Here is a 24,287-nt window from a genome sequence, read left to right on the forward strand (position 1 = left end):
AGTAAAATAATTATATCATTCCTACATTCGTGATGCACAAAATAAAATCTTAAAGTAGTCGCAATAGAGACCGTTTTGGTGTTGGCTGAAACATTTAATGAAGCGAAACTTTCAGCGTAACTTTGCAGACATTGTGCTGTTACTGGGTGTTTAAAGTGCATCATTAGAGGCCTAGTTTGCTCTTGGAATCTAGAACTAACTGCCACCAAACCGACCGAGGGTTTGTTTTGAACTATGTTGGGACTGATAGAATAAGACAAAAATGCCAATAAACAACTGATATGCAAAAATAGAACAGAAGGGACTGCTAGCTCGCAAGAATTGTTATACTTGCATATTATGCATAGGCACTGATATTCTGTTATGCAATTTAGCTACTATCGCACGACCATCCAAGGAATCTATGCAATTCGCATTCCATTTTCCTGGAACATATTGATACAACGTTATAACAGAAGTTTAGTTGGTTCATCCTAAATCAATATTTTATATCTCTTTGATGATTATAGAGGACTTTCAATATTTATGGCTGTTGTCCCGGAATGCTCATATTTATACTTTATTTATTTTTCCTGGTAGGTAATCCGATTTATATCTTTGACAGCGATTTAGGTAATCTTATCTTTGATATCGATCGATATGATTTGGTAGGTTATAGACTTATTATAAAACATTCGAAAACCTAGTGAGAACTTCAAAAGATGTAAAATAATTAATTACGAAGCAATTGCCAAAATAGAATTTTCCAAATATCAAGGACTAGATTTTCCACCAAACACCCTGTATAATTTATGATTCCACTCATGTAAACCATGGCATGGACAAAGGGTAGTCAAGTTTAAAAATGTGTCTTTAGCTTGGCAGCTTCACAGATGTTTCGCAAAGCATTCTTCTATTAAATATAGCTTTATGTAACTCCAGCTATTACTAAAAATATAAACCGAACACATTGCTGTAGATTCCATCACGATTTCTGTAACTAAATATCTTTTATTTTCGTGTATATTTTTTGCTGTAACTAAATATTATTTCTCATTGGAAGGCAATACAAGAACTTGATTGGCAGCTGAATGATGAGATTTCAATATTACCAATATTTGTATCATTTCCACTGGCACGCCGCGGAAAATCAGTCAGGAGGCAAATGTTCCGGGAGTGTTCTTGGGCGGAAACGAGTGACGGGCAGCGGAAGGGCGGCGGGACCTACTTTCGTGCTCCTCAGTTGATGAGGCCGAAGGTCGAAGGCGTAAGTGGCTTTATCTTCATTGAAAGAGAACGATACAGAAATATTTTTTTATCATTCTATTTCATCGATAAAACAACATAGAGCATTTGAGGACGGTTTTTTAAGAAAATTAATGATAGTATAAAACAATTTTTTTAATCGCATTCCAGTTCCAGCAGCAGTAGGTGCATATAGAAATCATATAACAACAATTTACCTAAAACTTAATAAATTAATTTAGTCTTGACAAAATTATATGCACGAGAGGAAAGTATAATCCGTACCAAGAAATTGGGTCAGCGAACTTTGAAAATAATGAGTATGCGTTAATACGCTGATCATATTATGGTAGGGTTTACGTGCCATATAATGCTGACTAACTAAATTCGCATTTAAATTCAAAAGCAGGTAAAATTGGGTTTGGCAGTCCCTATTATTGTTTGAAGGGTTCCCGTATTCAATTGGACACAATTGTATGTAAATTAGTAACTTTATAGATACCTAACCTTTTATATGGTTAAACTCCCAGTATATCAGAATCTTTGAAGTTATTAATTTATTTCCTAATTACCGAACCGTCCGTCATGCCGCGCTGCCGTAGTGTAACGGACGTCGATATTTTAATTAAAATTTTCCGTTCGCTGTCACCTTGTCTGCTGATTTGAGTATGGCCGTAGGAAATAAATTTTAGCTTTTTTATAGAGTTTTGACTTTTGATTCTCTGATTACATTTTTCAAATCTGAAACGCCTGCCCCTTTCTTACATACATTTCTAACGCGTTCGTAGATGGGAGGTTCATTGCTATGCGCATTCATATAGGCGTATGCGGCACAGCAGCTAGTCTATGAAAATAAATTCGGATACTATACCACAATAAACAATATTTTAGTGACAGGTATTCATAATTTATGTTAAAATAAACATCAAATATTACGACAACTAAATTCTACTTCTCACTGAAATTTATTGGACATAGCAAATGCTGCTCTACCCTATAATATCTGCCAGTCTGAGGGAAGTAAATGGATATAATATAGGCAAAGTCTGGCTGGCTTCCTGATGGCAGCATGCGGCAGGTATGCATTCCTGCGCAGAGCCGTGATAGCATTCAGGTATCTGCGGCAAGGAGTAGGGGAACCGAGAAATTCTAATTAACGCTAATGGCACGCGCTCACCTGGAACTAGTTGGCGCTTGCCAACCAACCTATGCTAATGTTATCAAATTTTCTATAATAATTTATAAAAACCTTAATTAGTTTATACACGGTAAGTGCAGCTTCAGCTTTAACCTAATTTGGCACCACGTTGGGCGCCAGCGGATGAGCGTAATAACGGTATTATTTACTTTGTAGCGATAAAATGACATTGCTTTAATGCTAATAAAGCTCTCGTATGTTTAAATTAGAGACCGGTTTTTTATCGGTCCCTATTTTATTTATTTTTATATTTGTACAAGTTGATTACTTTAGAGCCTGAGCGAATTTTTGCACGAAATTTAGCAAAAAAAAACACTTCAAATTATCGGAAGTTTGAATGCTTTCTAAAGCGGTTTCGGAAGTATTCCTACAGCGCTTCAAACTAGACGGCCGACAGCTTACAGGAGCGTGGGTAAGGTTACTCACCCCGTCTCAGAGGGAGGTTCGCGGCAATGAATGCCTAAGTGGTGCATACGAGACCCATTCATGCAGCGCTCGATGGTGGCCGCCAAACAAAGCGCTTTCAGCGCATACGTGTCACCTGGTACCCCAGTGCACACAGCGAATATTAAATCGGTTTATTGCGGTGCGCGACACATGCCCTCAGCGAGATGGACAGTGTGCAGTGTGTCGTGAGTACGGAATAGAGTAGGTAGAGATGTTTGTGTCAGTCACAAAAATAGTAACTTTAAAAATACTCTGTCTTAGGTACCTCTGGATAACTTTACGTATGCCTGTAGGTCTAACTAGTTACAGGCTTAAATAAAACCTATCCTATGTATAAATCTTATCCATATTTTGATAACGTTACGTACAGGTCGTAGAAAATAACTGAAAAAATATTCTACTCTACCCTTTCCGATCTATCATCAAGCACTCTACCACTCGTCGTTTTTCCATTTTTTAACGTACACGCTTGCGATACCAAAAATCTAGTTCACTAAATGGCTTTCCAGCCCGAGTGCATGCTCTACGCAAAATGTAGAGTAGAGCATACATTTTTTATACTCATCGTTAAAGGTTTTTAATAATTAACAACATTAAGTTAATTGATTTATCTACTGTTGTGAATAATATAATCAGAAAAAATTGACCATAAATAAAGAACCGGACATACGAAATAAGCGGTCCTAAAATTAATAGGCAACGTTACGCGTTGACATATTCAGTGGGTCGAGACGCGAAGGCATCGAAAACAGACAGCCTCCTGCCGCCTCGCGTCTGACTGACACATCCGCTTGTTTCCCGCTTATTTAGAACTGACAGCTACAGACCCGTCAATATTGTTAAATGTTGGGATATTGAAACAAAATAATAAATGGCTACCGTGACCATATTCGAATCAACACAGCCTTACTAAAGTTATCACGAACTCTGTGAAATGCAAATACCTGCACTTCATTTAATAACACCTTGATCGATACAGGTGATCAGTTTAATATGCAGCCCAAATAGACGGTTGTCCAAGAGGAAGCACTTAGTTAGTTTCAAAGATATCGCCCTGTCAGGTAACTGAGTTAGCCGAGAGCGGCGGAACCGCCTCGAATATGCTTTGAACATCCGACGTTGCGGTTTATCGAATTACACGAACTTCACCGCAACTGGTATCTGTAAATTCGCAAATCTACAATTAAATTACAACGGTAGTGAATAATACTGTTTTAGTTTCAACTCAACGCTATCACGAAACCGTACGTAATTTATATTTTTAACCATTTTAAGCTTTTAAATTGGTAAACGAATACATCCACTAATAAAAACAATTCAGAGCACAACAGGTTCGTCTTCCAAATTCCACGAAAAATTCTTAAATACATATTAAAATTCATCCGGCAACACCGACGAACTCGATAAAAATTACAAGTAACATTTTTCCTGTTGGAACTCTGAAGAGGCCGAAACAATTGCGGTTTTTCATTTACAGGAAAACACGTCAGAAGCAAATGGTAAGGGTGGCGCTCCCATTGCAAAGTAGAAGCAGGTCGCTCATTGCGTATGGATTCACGTCAGCGAGCAAAGGTTCGAGTGTGTGCAATTAGTTCCCTTCCGCGCACAGTTCCCAAAGGCTTTTGAGCGCTCGAGCTTAAGCGTAAGCCGCGGTCTGGGCGAACACCTGAGCACCAAGCCACTACGGCATAACATCGATGCCTACTTAAAAAGATACATTTTACAAGATAATTAATGCGCTCAGGTAAACCAATAATCTTATTTTAATTCTGGTAAAGGATTACTGGCTGGCATTAAATGTAAAACCCGGTTTTTTGCACCAGAGGAAACAAATCGTTTAAGTATTATTGTCAAGTAACATTGGATATAAATTGCAGGCACATTATTAGTACAAATTGTAAAATAGAGAAAAGTCCTCTATGCAATGAGATTCGGTAGATAAAATAAAATTATGGTAGTAGAGTGCACCACTACCACCATTAGAGCATGACGCGGGCTTTAGCGGGCAAAATACTTTCCGAAACCCAATCTCCAAAATCATACTTCTTCTTCTTACAAACAATAATTTAAAAGAGCTTTCTCCAACAGAGCGAAAAATACACGCGTGTTGCAGAATCTGGCAGTAGCTTATGACAATAACTGCATTAACAGTTGACATCTACGAGTATACTTACAAGAGCGACGGAGTTGTTGTTCTGCTGCAGCCACCTCAAGATGGCGCTGGCGGTGGTGAAGTCAGGGCGCGGGGGCGGCGGGATGGCATGCTGCAGCGAGCTGGCCAGCTGCTGCGCCAGCTCGAGCGCGCGGGCGCGGGCGGCGCGCCCCGAGCCCGTGCCCGCTGGCCCGCCTGGGCCTGTGCCGCCCGCTTCTGTTCAAAAAAGGAACAATTAGTATTTCGGACTTTTTACTCAAAAAAATCAAATTACTTTCTTGCTTACTTCCTGGCGGGAAAGTAAAACGTCAAGTTTAGCGATTTTTTTTTATTTTGGAATTTGGATTCGGACTTCTTGGTAATAAAAAAAGTGTTCGAATGACATCTTGGCGGGAAAGTGAAACGTCATTCGCGATTTTTTTTCTTGCGGTTGAGTTGCCGCCCGCCTCTACCAAAAAGGAACATTATACTTTGGACTTCTTGGTCATTATAAAATGTTCGAGTGACTTCTTTGCAAGAGGTGAGTTTTGTTTTATAGCCTGACCAGGAACATAAAAACCCTGGCATAGAGGCGCGTCAATTGCATTTGATAGTGCAACACTGAGTACAGTCGTACTTGTGTTAAATTAATAGGCTTACTTTATGTATCAGGATTCAGGATTACGGGCTAATTTGATATTTTCATAAATTGACGAAAAAATATTATTATAGATAACCTGGTTTAAATAAATTAAATGAAACCATCAATCGAGCTAGTAGGATTTATTTTATTATTCATCAATAATCAAATTCAGAACTTAAATATTCAACTGTAATGTTTGCTCATGAACGCTTCAAACTCGGTACTTATTTTCCAATTCCATAAAATTCAACACTTAGAAAGTGACTATTTTTTTAAAAATAGGTAGTTGAAACAAACCACAGCTAATTTTCATAGTGGACTGTACTATGCGATAAACATGTCAGTCAATTTGACAACTTTTGTCGGAAACATAATTCAATGAAAATATTGTCCGAACTCTAAGTATTTCTCTTCGACAAATACTTTAACACATTGTGAACCACTTTTCTTTCACGACTATAAAAATATTTTAACAATTTAATTCACAAAATCAATTGCGCACATTTAAAATAAAGTTTGTTTACACTTTGACAGCAATAGACTGACATGCAAGGTGACATTTCAATGAAGTTTTCAGTTATAAAGTTATGAAGTTTATACTGTTGCCATTAAAAGAAATTAGTACCATTAGTTTTCCGCAACATGGCGAGGGTTTTTATGTTCCTATGAATTCTGGAAATGAATTCCTTTTAGCAATGTTGCGTGATTTGGCCTTTTTAGGCCCGCTGGTCAGGCTATAATAACCAAACGTTAAAATAATTTATGTTTATTTGATAATAAAAGATTTTGTGTTCCTAAACACTAAATTATCTCAAGTCCGCGGGAGCTCTCAGTAAAGAGGTACATTTATACTGAAACTGAAACTCAAGGGCTTTGAGTTCCCTTGACTCAGGGGAATCGGCATATCATTCAGTTATCATTTCTTAATCATGAATTGAATTTCATATCCATTTGCAATATTATTTGACTTACTGGCTATAATTAAATGTGCAAATTCTATTCTATTCTATTCTAGTCACGAAGACGAAATAAATATCTAAAAATGATATCCAGTATAACAATCACATCATTATAGATGCTTACACACTGCTCTTCCTCACAAAACCGCCTTGTATGGTCAACAAGTTACCATTTAAACTGAACAATAAACACTATTAATTATGCAAAACAATATCAAAATCACAACTGATGCATTTAAAATTTAAATACACACGAACGATTACGCATGGCGCATTTTGCATTCCATTAAATGAATCATAAAGATTTATTAATAACAACAACTGGAGCGAAGTTAAAACTTAATTTATTCAAGTTTAAATTAAGGAAGTTTTCCAAGAACGCCACCGATCCGTGGAAAATCCAAGTTTGCAGTTTCCATCGGCATCTATAAATCGATGAATGCAAAAGTTTTGACAATAAGGCTCATATTCCAAGCTCCAACAAAATTATTCCACATTAATAACTGCATGTTCCAATAAAATGAATAACTGGACAATAACAAAGGTAACATTGGACGGTGTCTAGTTAGTGCAATAAACTCAGAAGCCAACGATCTTATTGATATAGAAAACGTGATAAAATAATAAGCATAGTACATTGTATTATCTGTCCGGACAAACCCGGAGCCAGAACGAAAGAAAATCCGTGCCGTGTTGGAATAATGTGGGACGAGGAAAATGCACGCACGCCGAAGGGTGATAGTACCTCTAAAAGCAGCCAGATGGCGTTGGGACTTACAAATCGAAGGAAAATTTCGAAAATATTTTTTTATCCAGATATACATACAGAATTGTTTACATTTTCTTGTTAACATTACAATGGAATGGTATTAAGTTTCATTGGTAATATTTTGTTTCAACGAAAAGTCAATAGTTGATGAATAAAATGACGAAAACCTACATCGCGATATCTTGATATTTTTCCCGGTTCGTATATAAGGAATTTCCATTCTGATACTGTTGGTAGTGAATGTCTTCTGGCGTGTCGACACTTACTAAGCATTGATCGTTGCTACCAGCAGTCGTATCTGTTTAGTAAGGAGACGTCACGTGTTAATACGGACTTGTTTAACGAAGTTAAACTGGCTGGGCTTGTAGCGTGCGCCGACTCCCGTTCGCCCGGGCCGGCCGGCCGCGTCGGTGAGGCTTCGCGCACATTCCCTGCCCAGCCTTGCAATACGCGTGTTGTTGTAAGTAGCTAAACACCGGGTTAGAAGTATAGATCACTACCATATACCGGCGCTGACAATCGTATCAAATGCCAGTTTTTTGCACAAAAATCACTTCACAATTTTTATGTATCTCACTTCAGATAACAAAGCGAACTGTTTACAGATCCGCGACCTAATATCAACTAACGTTGTGTACAAGGTGAGGTAATTGATAATAAGACATCGATATCAATTTCAGGTGTTATTTTACGGAAGCGAATGGCACACCGTTGATATTTGATCTCAGAGTGGATTCGCTTCGGCGAATAACATTTTAGAATTGAGCATTAAGTAAGAGGCACTTAAAAAGGTACGATGAAGAAAAGAAATTCAATCCAAAAAGGTGGGTAGATTAAGAAAATAAGAATGAGGTTAGAACGTTTAAAGATATTGTTTGTTGCACGATACAGTCATAACGAAGGGTAAAATGATGAGGATTTTTCCTTTTGTGCCCGTAGCGAAAGAGTCATTGTTCCTAGGCGGATGCAATTCACTCGGTCCCCGCGCAATTTGCGCGAGTGGAGTAATTTCGAAGAGATTCGAGACGTGCCTGCCATGCTTTGGGCTGGCTCGGATAATGAATGAAGAACCATATTTTTACTCATTAAAAAGGATTCCAGAGCCCCGATTACGGTATTTTTTAACGTCAACAATCCAGACACGCTTCTCGATTCTGCGATACGATTGGTCGTTCAACAGCGTACGTCAGCTGTTTTGACCAATCGTATTGCAGAATCAGAAACGCGTCTGGATTGTAGACGTTAAAAGTTACCGTAATCGGGGCTCAGTTCGGATGTTGTGTTGTGTTGCTTGGGACAGTCACATATCAAAATAATGCCCACAGTGATGAAATGCAATTCGTGACTCAAACAACGAAGAACCGGGCTGTTTATATTATTGTAACCATTCATAACAAGGATATTCCCGTATATCGATGTAGGGTCTTTCCAGCCTACACATGGCTCGACTACAGTCCACGTTACTACATACACGATAATAAAATTAAATAATGATAAAGCTACAATACCGGCTTAAATTGTTTCTGTAAGGGCTATTAGATTCAAAATGTATAAAAGAATCGATAAAGTACAATGAAGATAAATTAACTATTAAACACACAAAATAAAGGTCTATTAAATCGAATTAAGCAAAACATACGCAATAAACACTGCATTATAGGCGGAAGTCATTCATAGGACTATCTTGGGAATTCCTTCATTCCACATTTACACCAAATTATGTGAGTCGGGAAAAAAGGTCAGGAAAATGGTTTAAGGATAAACGTTCCACGGACAAAAAGTGGATCCATGATTAAACAGAACACAAAAGAAATTACCTAATTGATGTTGGAAAAGAGTAGAAGAAATGAATTACGGCAACAGGCTAATAAATAAGTAGTCATGTGCACATTGTGTGCTTACCTGTACCGAAATACACTTAATTCGATGTTGGATGGAAACATGAAAACTTATTTGAAAGATCTATAGGAAACCCTTAACAAACAACGTTTATAGGAAAGGACTATTACATGAAACTGCAACTGTTGGAAAGATAGGATCAAAAATCGGGAATCTTGGAAAGGTCACGTACGCTGCGGTATCTGCGAATCAGCGGTGTCTGCGCCAGTGAAGAGCCGTTGGCTGCAGACGTCCAGGAGCCACCAGCGGGTGACGTGCCAGCAGCCGGGCATGGTGAAGCCGGACTCACTCACATAACACACGGTCACTATTCACTGCATTATTGATCTTTTATTTGGAAGAAAGATATACGCCCTTTGTCATCTGTGTTTAATGGGTGACACTTTCAACCAAATATTATCCTAAATTATAGCTACGATCAAATAAATAGGAAATAAATAACTATAGGAAATCCAGTCTAGCTAGCTAGTTAGCTAACTAAGCCTAGTTGTGTCGCATAGTTCAGCAATTTTGCGATAAATTCTGCAGCGTAATGGATAGCTCATTGGAGCTATCCACCCTGTGGACAAGGGTGGTGGGCGAGACAGGGGTCAGGCGTGTGCTACTAATGAAAATGAACCGTGAAAAATACCTGTTGAGCATACAACAGAGGGAAACTGCGGGTAGCAGGCTCCCAGCTCTGCTGGCTTACACAGCGGGAATACTAATTACGGAGCTGTCTCGTCCCCGAGCAACTGGAAAGTAAATGAATCCCGTCAAACAACGTTAGTTTGACTACTTTCATTTGTTCCCCGTCCGGATCATTTATTTTGTTTGAAATGGAGATGTAGTTAGTTACTACTAACAGTAGAATTTGTTAGTGAAAATATTAATGTGCAGCCTTACAGGACTTTTTATATAGAGATTCTTAATAGGGGAAAGAGAAAAAGTCACATAATAGTTATGGGGAGAATCCACCGAGCTCGAGGGATTCGCGATAACGGCTTTCTGTGTGTGACAAACGGAATAGGCACCACGCGGGTGGCATACGGGTTTGTTTGTAATTTGGAAGCGTGGGAAACAAACAAATCTTGGTAACAATGAGATGGAGGGTATATGATTACGGAAATGATGAAATATCATGTACATTTCAATATTGCTGGGTATTTCATGGATTCTTAGAAAGAGTACCAAATACAAGCATAATAATGTTCTACCAGTGTTGTAATGAATCGCAAATTATGCCACCCACCATAAAAAGGACAAAGCGTGCAAATATTTGAAGAATGAAAAAGACGCGATAAGCAACGCCTTCAAATTTAATCTCGACGCGAGCCGACTGAGATTACACAGCCTTGTTCATTTCAGAAAGAATCCTGGAGTGGTGAAAAATGTTTAGCCTACAAGATAGGAAATACTTCATTAAGCAATGCTTTTCAGTACATATCTATTCGTATTTTAAACATTATTATTTTTCTCAGAAGCTGTAATTAGTCTACATTCATGTCAATTAATATATCAATTAAGTTAAAATGTGGACTTGTAAATTCTTTTTAAGAAAAATCATAATATTTCGAATCACATCAAGGAAGTATTTTGAGTCACGTGGACTTGTCTATTTTTTTTAGGAAATTTACTGTCGAACCACATCAATAGAGTATTTTTGAGTCATTTAAGAATTAAGAGTGATACTCAATAGTTTTTCGATGTACCGCGAACCTATACCGTATTGTGTACGCGGTAAGGTCACAAAATGCGAGTGCAATTTGCGAGGGACACGCGGCCGCACGGTCAGAGTGCGACGACGGACTGGCGCCGGCACCCTCCGCAACAGATTGCACCCTCCCGCGGGAGCGCCAACCCTACTCCCTAATAGCCACGTGACTTACTTCACGCCCCGTTATTTGCGACATTGTAACAAAAATTACGTTCTATTGTTATGACGTAATTTTTTTTATTAGTTTTTTTATGGTTCAAACATTAGATTTTCAAGAAGAGTATCTTAACATTGATTGACAGTTGGAATCAAATACTCAGACAGTCATTACTAAAATATTTGTCTACCCTTAAAAAGTTACAAAAGTAGAAAGTAGGTATTTTTCAAAATTTTTAATTTTTAGATATAAATCCTATCTCAAGTTTTAGTACAATTAACAGTTTTTAAAAAGTCAATAGTAGAGAATTTTAATGTATAGTTTTTTTTTTCAAAACCAGTTTTTATTCCATAGCTGCATAGGAAGTTTTTAATTTCTTATAGGATATTATATTTATTATTTAATTAATTATTTTTTCTATAACTTAATAATACAGTTAAATATTGGTAATTACTGAAAATTATTTTCTTATTATGTACAAAAATTTTGTGACCGTTCCTTAACAGAAACCATACAAAGTTTGTTAGTTTAGTAATTGTTTTAAAAATTAAGATTTTTAATAACTACCTACTTAAATTTAAGTAAAAAAAGTAAGTCTAACAACAATAACTTGTGGCTTCGCAATACAATTTTATAGGTTTGCTGTTTATTTCCTTAATAAATAAAATAAAATACAGTACTTAACCCACTTGTTACGGAATTCACTTTTTCTATCACTTACCTTAAATCAGTCATGATAAATTTATCTCAAAACAATCGCTCCAAAACTTTATAGTTATTTACGTCAGTGTACTTATAAGACTTGGACAGTACTGCGACACACCTCATCTTTCAAATGTTACACATAAAAATTGTTTACACTACCCACATTAGTAAAAATATTTATGTAAAAACTAGCGTTCTTTTAAAAGAACGCTAGTAACAAGTGGGTTAAAGGTAATGTTTTACAGTTTACATAAAAAAAAAAATACGACAATACTTTAAAACATCACACTAAAAATGAACAGAAATACAATAATTGGTCACAAGGATGTTGGAAAATGTTAACAAGTAAGTTGGTATTAAAAAACTTCACTAAATTATAACCATTAAAAATAAGTTTGAACCTCGGTTCAATCATATTATTGCAATTGCTTGAGATTGGATCAAAGCTTGAGTGTTAGTTATTTTAGAAGTTTCTAGTACAAACAACAAAGTTTGCTTTTTACACAGTATTAATTAAAAACCAACTGGTTAGTATTGAGGACACAGTTAAAATTAGACAATTTTATATAGGTACTTACAGTTTCTAACCACAAAACCAAGCCAATATTTATGACATTATAAGGACTAATGTGTCCACACCAAGTAGTACAATCTGATCATATACCTACCTATATCCATCAAGAAGTATGTCATGTCCATAATCTTTAACCCAAAACTTAAATTGTTTTGAGAACAAGTTAGAGGAACTGAAGGCCTCAATACTCAGTAGAGCATGTAATACCTATTACAAAACCAATATAAAGAATGTAAGTTGGGTGGGGAGTTTTATACTAGAGCTTTGTTTATTATATCGAATTGGATCATACTTACCAGCTATAATTCCATCCATTTGAAGTAAAGCAGCTTCCAGTAACTTAGTCGGATCTGATTCGGCGGATGCTGGATTGTTATCGCCATCAACTTGAGTAGATTTTCCCATTCCAACTACCGTAAATAAAACGTTTTTATCTAACAATTATGGCGATAAAAGTTTACGGTATGCAAAAGTGAATTTACGAAAAAAGTTAACTTTCATCAACAAAACTTTGACTTGACACAGAAACAGTTTTTTTTTTCATTCAGAAATCAGGCAAAATTTGACAGTTGTTTCTCTAATCTGTGAATTCAACATCCTGAATTTCGTTATGGAAATTGTTGTTTGGCCCATTTTTTTTTATTAAGTAACAACTAAACGTTATATGAATGAAACGGAATATTTTATCGTAGTGAGGCTACCGCTACTTGTCACATGTCTTGATGGAATGATGACAATCATTCCATCGTCTAAATCGATAATTGAATCGATTGGCAACAGTATTAACTACCCATTGATTATCGGATTTGATGAGATCGAGAACAAAAACGGAAAAGGATACAGTTAACGCTGTGGTTGATAGTACCGTGGGTCTAGACAAAGTGCACATTATAATCGCAAACCAGTCAAAAAATTACTTACTTCCTCAAAAGGCCTTTTTTTGAATGGAGGTCATAACTTTGATTGTCGATTCGATCAAAAAGTGCAACTTCTCTCCGTGTGTAGTGCTGTGCGAGTCGCGCGCGACTGGAGATGAAACATGGATCAATTGGAGACATTACAAATTAGCGCAATCAGGGCCCTGTGCATGAGCGTATCAGCGTAATATTAATGATAACTATCAAAATGTAAGGAAGTTAATTTCTGAATTACAAATCGATTAAAATTAATGTATATTGATTAAGATTATCGATTAAAATTGGATTGCAACAACACTATTTTAAAGTGACTGACAGCGACAGCAGTAAGCACTGAGCAGTGACAGCTCTACTCACAGCCAGCATATAACCCACGCTGAACTGTCCCGCCAAACTCAATGACAGGGGGGCGCTACCATCGTTCAACTTTATGGTTTCCAACATGGCAAAAATCGGAACCAGCGATTCGGTATTGACGGTGGCGCCCCGCTGTCAATGTCATCGATAGGATAGGACAGTTCAGTATTTTGGAACATGTATTACTTTTCTCTATGCTGAATACCATTGTAGTACAAAATTAAATTTATTACGAAGGCTTTAATTTTAACTTAACTATGGCGTTTAATCTAAACATATTTACATTAAATTGTTGGTAAGTCAAGTTATTATATTAGTATTATATATTGCAACTTGGTTTTAGTTTTTAAATGTTTTTCATTCTTCTAACGTTAGCGTTATCTTTTGTGTCCATCAATTTATCACATTAAAATAAAACCAGTGTTCAAGATTAATAAAACTGTTACAGGGGTATTCCAATTGTATCCAAGAACCGTAAGGAAAGAATTCATGCTATTGCTAAATATTTGATAGAAAGTTCACATACATTGGTTTGTTTACAAGAAGTTTGGAGTGAGAATGACTATTTATTTATAAAAGATAGTCTAAAGGAGGTTTTGCCATATTCCTACTACTTTTATAGGTAAGATGAACTTAATTATTTTTGTCTTCCAATGAGGATCAGTACTGTTGGAGAAAATTCAATAAAACTTGTATCTACGTTAATCTTTAAGACATAAGAAAGATATATCTTTTTGNTTATTGTGAGTTTTTCAACGTTATAGTGGCACGTGTGTAGCACAGGAAATAAGTTTAGTAAATAAGCCGGACTATCCAATACGTTACGTTGCTGGAGCTTATAGGCTATATCTATATCAGAAAAGGCATAAAAGTTTTGTCGTCTGGGCAGGCCGCGGCAAGTCACTCGCTGTCAACTTCAGGCTCAAACTGAACTAGTGTATTTTATAGTTCTTTTGCTTTTGACATGCTACAAGTTTACCACGACTTATTTCATTCTGTTCGTAGCCCTTTTCGTTTAAGGAAGAAAATGTCATGTTTCCTTTGGGACCAAGCTTACAGAATGCCTGTACTTACTACGTCCTAAACGCTTTTGTGAGATATTCTTTATTGATTTCTCATCTCAACGGTCCTTGTTCGATGTTGAAAATGTTTCAAGTCTTTGTCGAAGGATAATCTTTTTGTATTTCCGCATGTAAGACTCTAATCCTCGTTTTCAATAGCAATTCGATTGGTATGTACAGCTTCATAATGTTTTATCCGCGGGAACGTAAATGAGAAATATTATGAAGTTGTTTTTAATGAAACATAATTGAAGTCGTTCAAAGAAGTGTTTAGTCATGTCTATCATCAAACAAGACTCTTCGTTTATTGGTGTCATCACTTTTTCTATGACCCACTGCACTCGACCTTTTAATTTAATTTGTCTGAAGCACAGCGCACAATAATGTAATTAATGCTCCATTGGCCCTTACGATGGACCCGTCAATGAAGGCAATTATTGAATTGCGTCTCTCAATCGAGCTTCGGTGTTCAATTTATCAGGATTCAGATCCCTCTTGACTTCACGAAACGTTGTAAATTGAGAGAGGTCCATGATAAATGTTCGCTCCTTAATCGACACGTTCATGCTGATGCTTTGTCTTCCAACGTTCTCTATTTTTACAAGCCTTTATTTATGTAGGTTCGTGGGTTAATCTTAAAGTTTAATGACCCATATTCAGAGTTTGTATAGGTTAAACTTATAAATTAAGTAAATTGGATGAGCGGAATTAGCTAAAGCTACCTACTCCTTACAACTTGTACTATTAAACACTCCTCTATCTAAATTCACAATTAGGTATAACGATGATTTGTATCAACAATATTGAGAATATTACCGATAGATAATACTTGATTCTTTTCCTTGCTAAGTGTAAATTAATGTAGTTGTATTACTGCCAAGATCAATTGAGTTTAACAATTTATTAAGAGCGTTTACGTCTAGCGTGGCATGTCAAGTTTAGGTAATTTCGATGCTAGTTTTATTCACACTANTAGGAACTTACGGTGTGGTACGCACGCGATTGTGCACAACGCAGGCCACACAAAGACTAAACACAAGACGTCCCAATTGGGACGTATTTGAGTATTCACAGCGCGAGCGCTTATAACATATCTGCTTTTGTTTTTATATAATATCATTGATTTACCTGCAACTTGGAAGATATAAGTTTGACCTCTCCATTGTCTGATATTCCAAATATAGTGGATATGACTCCACAGTATACTAAAATATTAATAATTACTCCTTGGCTGTAAGAAATAAATGATAAACTTAGTCACGAAATTGGTCATGATGTTACACATTTTTAATTACCTTCACTTAACCCATTTAGACCTACCGTACCCTATGTGGTACAGTATCTTTTTGAAAATATTTTGAAGTACCAAACTGTCGTTAATTTTTAAAAATGATGGTGACAGTAAGCTTAAAGTGATAATTTTACATAAAAGTATGTAAAATATGTTTTAACAAGTGGTTTCGAAAATATTTATGAAATCCCTCGACAGAAAACAAAAAAAATATTTACAATGTATTCAAGAAGGTATATTTCTTATTATTTATGGTAAATTATGTTATTTATCAATTTTATTTCAAAAATAGAGTACAGTAGATATCATGACTACTAATAAAATATTATTGAGATTATTTTTATAGGGTTTATTTCAGTCTCAAATAGGTGTACCGTATAAGGTACAGTAGGTCTATGCATGAGCAAATCATACGAGAAAATATAATTGATTTTTTATTACTTTTTTTGTTTGGCTATTGATGCTTCACTATATTGCCACAACTCATAAAAAATTTGACAATTTCAGCAAACATAAAGCAATTTTGGTATTTTTCTACTACTGTCTTGTCAGATGACCGCTAATGATGATCAGACTGACGAAGATTCAGGCGATAAAGATAGTGTCAATGTAAATAATTACCCTCAGAGGTTTTTTCGATGGATTTGCTGAACTTCCATCGTCGTGTTGCTAAATGCGATTATAAATAGCACTAAACGTAAAAAGTCAGAAGAAGCCAGGTTTTCTTCAGCTATCCTCACTAACTTCGAAAAAAGAACCAAACGTGGCTAAGTATCACAGAAAACGTCTTACAAGATATGCCAAGTATGATACTGGTGATTATGTGATTTTATTTTTAATTTATATCATACAAAAATAAATAAAAACTTTGTTTGAACAACGAGTATATTTTGCATGCTTATAGACCTACTGTACCCTATATGGTACGGGCTCCCCACGGCCCCCTAGTTGTGGATTATTTTTTTAAATATTTTTTTCATGATTTTTATGCTTCCCTTTGAAAGTTTTTGCTGAAAAATCAAATTTTATTTACAAAAATAATTATCGGTCTAAATGGGTTAATGCTACGTAGGTTTTATCAAGTTGTTGATGAATAAAATTGTTGTTATTGAACTGAATTCATATATGCAAAATACTTACAAGAATGAGAAGAAAACAACTGCTTTNACATTTTTTATCCACAACGAGGAAGCTCTTGCCTTTCATCTGACCTGATGGAAAGTTGGAAACTGCTGGATGATCAGCGAGCTTCACCCGGAATCCTAAACCACAGAGGAATTGGCTGTCCTAAATAGGTAGTCTTACCACTAGACCACAGTGGTGATTGTTACTTTGCGATTAAATTTGATATACCTACCTATGAGAGTGTGAAAGGAAAGAGAAAGAGTTTGTGTGTGTGTGTGTGTCTGTGTGTGTGTGTGTGAGTGTGTGTGTGCGCGCGCGTGTGTGTGTGCGTGTGTCTGTGTGTCTGTGTGAGAGAGAGAGAGATAGAGCAAAAAAGGGTGTAATGATTTAATTTAAAGTAAATGTTCAAAATGTCCGTCGCTGACCTGAATGCACATTCGACAACGACGCAAAACAATTATTCGTAAATTTACAAAAGCTTCTTGCATTCTAATATGGTTTATCATCATTCTAATATGGTGGATAAAAAAAATGTTTTCAGTTTTTGTCTCTAAATGTGTTATACATATCGTAAACTTAGGGGATTGCAAATATTACTTAGTCCTAAGAAAGTCAAAAACATGTAACGGAATCTCCGACTTACCACTTTAGTGGAGCGATTACAGAAAATAATGGCCTATTAAGTACATGTTTTTTTTGCTTATTTATTGCCATTAAGGCGGAACAAAGTTCGCCGGGTCAGCTAGTTTTATTATAGTTTCTAATTCACAAAATTGTTTTTAGCGGAGTGCTTGGCTCAGGTTTGTGTGTATTTTCCAAATGGGTGATTCAAGATGTGTTCTTTCATCAATGGCCTCTAAATGGCTACATCCACAAGATACACCATGGAGATTGGTTTGGGGGCAAAGGAGTTGGACTTTGTCGTATCAAATGTGGTGATAGACTTATTAATATCTATTGTACACATGTGAGTACCTGATTGTAAGAGCGCTTTCACATTAGGGCGTTAGTAGCGCGACTGCAGCGCGGCAGCGGCGTTTTATAATGTGAAGGCATGCATCCGCTGTCACATAGTATGAAATTTTCGGCAGCGCGTCTGTCGCACTGCTAAATCGCCTAAATGTGAAAGCGCTCTAAGAGTATATTTTATAGTAGGTACAATGTTTGCAATATTTTTAATCACTTTTATCTATTTAATTACAGTTACATGCTGAATATCATGAAGATGACATGTATTTAGCACACAGAGTACTGCAAGCTTACTCCACTGCTGAGCTTGTAAACCTGAGCAAATCACCAGCTGATGTTTCCATTCTAGCAGGAGATCTCAATACTGGTCCTGATGATCTATCTTATAGGTAACAACCACTTGATACAAATAAATATGTAGTATTTGCTATCATGACACCTAACTACAGCTACTTTGATGTTCTATTCCAGGATAATTTCCCAGCTTCCATCATTAGTAGATCCTTTTGATTTAGAATGTGAAGGAAGTGACCCAAAGGTCAGGAAACCCTCAGGCACTTGTGACAACGCAAACAACAGCTATACTGCTAAGAAGCTGGCTGAAGCCTCACCAGAAGGAAAAAGAATTGACCACATACTGTTTCATGTTAGCCCTTCTTGGGAGGTAAGATATTGAACAATTATTTAACTATTTCCGCCCGCGGCTTCGCCCGCGTGTGCCGCGCGTCCCTGTATCAAAAACCGGGATAAAAACTATCCTATGTTCTTTCCCGGGACTCAAACTATCACTATGCCAAATTTCATCAAAATCGGTTGCGAGGTTTAAGCGGGAAAGCGTAACAGACAGACAGACAGAGTTACTTTCGCATTTATAATATTAGTTGGGATTAAGGAAAAGAGTATTTTGTTTGTTAAAATCATGTAAATACCCAATTGTTTTTCCTTAAGTGCATTATTTAGTCTTAATATTTTGCTCAATTATTTTTATTTTTCATGTTATCTTAGTTCCCAAAGTTATTTCTGTCTGAGAACTCCTCAAATGTACAATTAATTTCTACTATAATATTAGTCACAATGTAAGTTTTTTCATTTATTATTTTATATTTCCAGGCTGAGGTGGTGAATTTTGGGAACCCCTTAGAAGACAGAGTTCCTGATCAACCATTTTCTTATTCTGATCACAATGCTGTCTCATTGGAACTTAAACTCAAACCAACCAGTCCAAAAACTAAACAAAGACAATTCAGTAAAGAAATTTCATTTGATGTTACCATTGGTCAAGCTATTAAAGTTTGTGAAGATGCTATGGACACCATATTAAAATCTAGAAAGCTGTACTTAACTTCAGGAGGCTTGCTTTTCATGTTCCTGTTAGGCACTGTTGGTTTCTGGCCCAATAAATTCATATATGACGTCATAAAAATAATACTGACGGGATTTTGCTTCTATAACATACTGATGGGCACACTGTGGAACAAGATTGAAATGAACAGCTTAAAAGCTGGCCTGAATGCTCTTAAAAATTTTAAGAAAACAAGAAGTGAAATAAAAGCTATGGAATGCGCTGAAAATGATAAGAAGTAAAATGATTTGTCTATTCAGATGTTTTAAAAGAAAATGGTTCTAACTAGAAGTAATTCCTCTTGAAAATTCCAACTACCTTTAAAAAGCTTCAGACTCAATGGATTCAGATTAGAATGCACAATGGAGTGGCAAGTAGGTCTAACAAAGCCACGTAATATGCCCCTCACTGCCCTGACGCATACGTACGGAACAAAGGACCACTGATTTTTAAACACTTAAGTACACACTGATGACACCACATCACGATATTAGTGCCGTTAATGCTTACAGTGCCTTGATGTTATATTATAGTAACAAAGAGCAAAGAACTGATTACTGAAGTATTTAGAAAATACGCAAACTTTGTGAAACGTACCTATTTCTTAGCAGTTTGCATGTAACATATCTGTGTTAACTTAAAAATGTAGGACAATATATTATAGCCCAATGTAACACGTGATAATGCTCAAGAGAATGTAATATTATTATTATGATGAATGTTTGTTAAAGTAATATGTAAATTCGTCATAATCAGCTCAGTATTGAGCTACTAGCTTATTAAATGTTATGTATTTTGATACTGCTTAACAGAATTAAGATACTTTATACATATTAAACAGTATTCGTACTTATTCTCGCATAGGTACTTATATGTTAAACTTTTACGTAATCAGATATTGAAGTTTAGTTACCAATTAACTAAGATTGACATTTGAATATTTAATTGATGTTCCTATTTATTTACTATACTAAACCTAAACGGTATATACTTTGAAACACATTCCACTGCCTTTGGAACAATTGGTATTAATTAGCAATGTAAATTTATTTTGAAATACAGTTATTTTTTTATAAGTAGGCCCAATCTGTAATTTAAGTACGTACTAATTTTAGTTTATTATTTAAGAGTATTATCAATCTAAAGATAGGTACAATAATATCGTAAAATTGTGATAATTAAACCAATTATAATATACATTGTTTTATGTATGCTTTGAATTCAATAAATTATAAAATTGTAAATATAATGTATTATTTACTACGATGCCGCGACGATTTAGCGCCATCTTATCCTATGCTTGAAATATCCGTGCCTTTCACCGACAAATAGCTATACACAAATACATTTATTACACTTGTTGAATGATAAGTTGATAACGGTGCGGCAATAGCGCAATAGATTGAAATCATATCTGATTTTATGGCAGTTGTTAAGTTAACCAAGCTTAGATTGGTCGAATTTTGCTAGCTACTCTTTTATAACAGGCTAAACTCCCATTGCTTTTTTCACTTAAGTTGTAATTCAAAATTGAATGATGTCCTAAGCTTTTAAAATATGACATAAAACAATGAAAGTAATATTTTAATAAAGAATATCTTTATTTCTAAACTTTAACAAATATTTACAATTACCACCACAGCAGCCGTGTAATATCACAATTTATGTTAACAATACATAACATTAAACCTAAGTAGATAAAAATAAACATAAGAAATGAAGATTCAACTTTTAAGATAAAATATTAGAGATTTTTTTGTATTCATAATTTGATCTTGTATAATTTTATACTAGCACTCTTGTTACTTTGGTAGAAATAAAATTGAACAAGGGAATGTACTTTATAAATATTTACATCTTAGTAACTAAATATTGCATATTTTATAAAACATATCTGTGATGATTATTATCAGTTCATAATACACACAAAGCGATTATTAGATTCAGTGATGTGTTTTTGTTTGCGTTTCACGCTTTAGGGTCGTGTGTGATCGATTCTCGATCATCGGCAGTGCTGATAAGTGGGTCAGTTTCGGAGGAGCCGGTGAGAGTGTTTTCGATAGACCCATAAGTGGTGGGTCTCACTTCGACCGGTGGAAGTTCAGGTTCCAATGTCAGATTGGGTACAGAACTTGACGACGTAGGTTCGCTCACCAACCTTGAGCTTTCGTCACAACCTCTTGTCATGTGGTACATAGATTTTCCTCTGAGCCTTCTGCTAAATGAACTCCCTGTAATGAAAGATTAAATGTCTAAAATCTTCCAAAGAATCTGACACACAAATTGTGATTGATATTTTTTGTCTCAGCACTGGTCTATCATTTAACAGTAATGACCTAATTACTGCGAATAAATATTTATTAATAAAATAATTCATTGGGAGTTCTGTTGCTCCATTTTGCTACATAGAAAGTGTCTGGAAAACATAACAGTGATTGAATCTACTCTTGAAGGTAGATGAATTTTACTAGAGTTTCTATTCATAATACTGGCTTAAGACTAAATACAACTTTAAAAGTGTTTTTGTAGATACACACCAACTACTCCAAGATGTTCAGATATGTCTCTTTTGACGTCAGAGACATCCCACATGGCCAGAAAAGAGCCAAGACAAGAGGGTGACGGATTCTCAGGTGAAACATAAGGTTTGTATGAGAAGCTATAATGATGAGCAATTGCTGCCAGGAACATTTCTATGCAAATCAAGAAATCCTGAAAAATATAACAATGGTTACTATAGTTAAGAAACAAAGACTCAGTAATATACTTCAAGTAGTTATTATGAATAAGTGAAAAGAACTAAAACATTATCTTAATCACTACATATTTAATTATAAACATGCCTCTTAATTAATAGATTTACCTCAATGATATAATAGAACTATAGATATGTTACGTTCATAGAAATTACGATTTTAATCCGTGCCGAGCTATTCCAAATTGCACACATTGACAAATGTAACTGATAAGTGAAACAAAAGATACGAAATAGCACGCAAATGAAAGAGATATCTATAGTTTTAACGATTCTGCTCTAACTAATCTATGTCCGCAGCGCACGCATCCTTATCGCTCTAACGTCAAAACAAGATCGCTTTCTCTNGTAGGTTTTATCAAGTTGTTGATGAATAAAATTGTTGTTATTGAACTGAATTCATATATGCAAAATACTTACAAGAATGAGAAGAAAACAACTGCTTTGATGCATAAAAACTTTCCAATGGGCTTCATAGGCTTTAGCTCTGCCCTGTTGGCTCTGTAGAACAGAACCAAGCAATACATGGCTACAAACTGCGAAAGATTGTTAATCGCAACCATGTACGGGAACGCCACTTTAGGACTGAAGTCACTTTCTCCGTACACACCAGCCAATTCACATATCATTGATATCACTGTAGTAATTGGTCTAACCAATGTATATTGAAGAATTCCATGTTTGCAGTTATGAACAAACTCTCTGAAAACAAAATAATGAATGATTATTATTTAAAAAACTATCATGTAAAAAGGAAGTTTGCAAGTTACTGATAAGTCGGGGGAATATATCCATATACATACACACACACATAAATACTGCACACAGTCATATATAGGAATATATCCTAAAATGGAAATGCAAGTTTTACATTGTGACTCTAATAACTTACCTTCCCATTTCCCACGGAGTTAAACAACATAAAGGAAAGATGTGGTAAACTTGAGGTTTGACCTCCAACAAGGCCTCCAGATCATGACCGTCATTCAAGTAGTTGAGGAGGTACTTCATAAAATTATAAATGACGTAAGCTTCGTAACACTCTCTGAGTGAATCTACATAAATAGATTGTTCAGGAAACTGCAGTCCAATCCAAGCATTCAGTGCGTAAATTGGCACCATCCATAGGACCCTGAAAGTAGATTCAAATGTTAGATTGTTATTTCTTATTGACAAGACCAACTCTGATAAAGTGTTTGATTACACAATCATATGCAACAAACAAATTGATAAAATTTTATTGATTCCAAAGCTCTTATCTAGTTGTTGTTATATAAAGCTAAAGGAAAATTAGTTTAAGGTGGTATCACACCTCAACTCTTTACGGAGGTTCAACTACCAAGTGGCTAAATACTAATGGTCTTATCATTACAATATACATATTTTTTGACCAGGTAGGACATTAGAACTAGATAAATGGTCACCCGTCCACTGGAAAACTATAGTTAGAGGAATTTTTGATAACCATGACAAACTAAGCTTCCTGTAATATGTAAAAATAATGCAATATTCATAACTGATAAGATTAAGTGGACCAACCTGATAATGTGCTTCTGCAGTGATGGTTTGGTATAATGGACAATATGTTGAGTTATTTGCCATATGGATATAGGCAAAGCAAGTAGAACAAACCCTCCGCCTATGAGCGCTGCCTCTTCTTTTTCATTAAATCCATTGTTTATTGACCGAACTATAAGAACAGGTACTAATACGATAATAAGAATTAAGTAAATTGCAATTAAGAATGGCCTAATCCATAAGCGCCACTGACTAAAAAACGTTAACACAGAAGGGGAACACATAATTTCAATATTCTTGAGTTGAATTCGAAAACACAGTCACTTTATGGCATTATTTTGATACTTTTAGTACTCTCCTTTTATTGCTGCAAATAACCTATCATGACCTTATTCAATTTTTTTCTTTATCAGGTTATTAGATTAACCAGTTTACTGACTGACAGAGGAATAAATTAATTAAATAAGTATCGAAAACACAAAAGACTGACATCAAGGAAAAACGAGACATTTGTAATAAAATGACGTTTGATGTTTTGTCAACATTTGTC

General features: G+C 35.6%; 3 protein-coding genes across 4 annotated transcripts in view; 1 reads left to right on the top strand and 2 right to left on the bottom strand.

Moving 5' to 3' along the window:
• The window catches only part of Liprin-beta (liprin-beta 1), a 49,841-nt gene extending 36,881 nt beyond the window's left edge, over window positions 1–12,960 (bottom strand). For both annotated transcript variants that reach the window (XM_028307999.1, XM_028307998.1), the window contains exons 1-2: window positions 12,699–12,960; window positions 5,044–5,237 (exon numbers count right to left, since the gene is read on the bottom strand). In XM_028307999.1, coding sequence (XP_028163800.1) covers window positions 5,044–5,237; window positions 12,699–12,807 — 303 coding nt within the window. In that variant the 5' untranslated portion in view covers window positions 12,808–12,960. The remainder of the gene's footprint in view (window positions 1–5,043; window positions 5,238–12,698) is intronic.
• Window positions 12,961–13,844: 884 nt separating this feature from the next.
• nSMase (neutral sphingomyelinase) lies at window positions 13,845–20,551 on the top strand. Its single transcript, XM_028308002.1, has 6 exons — window positions 13,845–13,971; window positions 14,125–14,298; window positions 17,937–18,120; window positions 18,357–18,511; window positions 18,594–18,786; window positions 19,233–20,551. The coding sequence occupies exons 1-6, from the start codon at window positions 13,934–13,936 to the stop codon at window positions 19,704–19,706; spliced, it is 1,218 nt and encodes a 405-aa protein (XP_028163803.1). The 5' UTR covers window positions 13,845–13,933; the 3' UTR covers window positions 19,707–20,551.
• Window positions 20,552–21,232: 681 nt separating this feature from the next.
• LOC114355247 (transmembrane protein 184C) lies at window positions 21,233–24,268 on the bottom strand. The gene is made up of 6 exons (XM_028307980.1): window positions 23,759–24,268; window positions 23,112–23,351; window positions 22,640–22,921; window positions 22,552–22,564; window positions 22,002–22,263; window positions 21,233–21,695 (listed from the first exon to the last, which is right to left on the bottom strand). Exons 1-6 carry the CDS (start codon window positions 24,019–24,021, stop codon window positions 21,433–21,435), a joined length of 1,323 nt encoding a protein of 440 aa, XP_028163781.1. The 5' UTR covers window positions 24,022–24,268; the 3' UTR covers window positions 21,233–21,432.
• Between the last annotated feature and the right edge of the window lie 19 nt (window positions 24,269–24,287).

This window comes from Ostrinia furnacalis, unplaced genomic scaffold, assembly GCF_004193835.3.
Source record: "Ostrinia furnacalis isolate ACB-3 unplaced genomic scaffold, ASM419383v2 OfSCF2378, whole genome shotgun sequence".
NCBI lineage: Eukaryota > Metazoa > Arthropoda > Insecta > Lepidoptera > Crambidae > Ostrinia > Ostrinia furnacalis.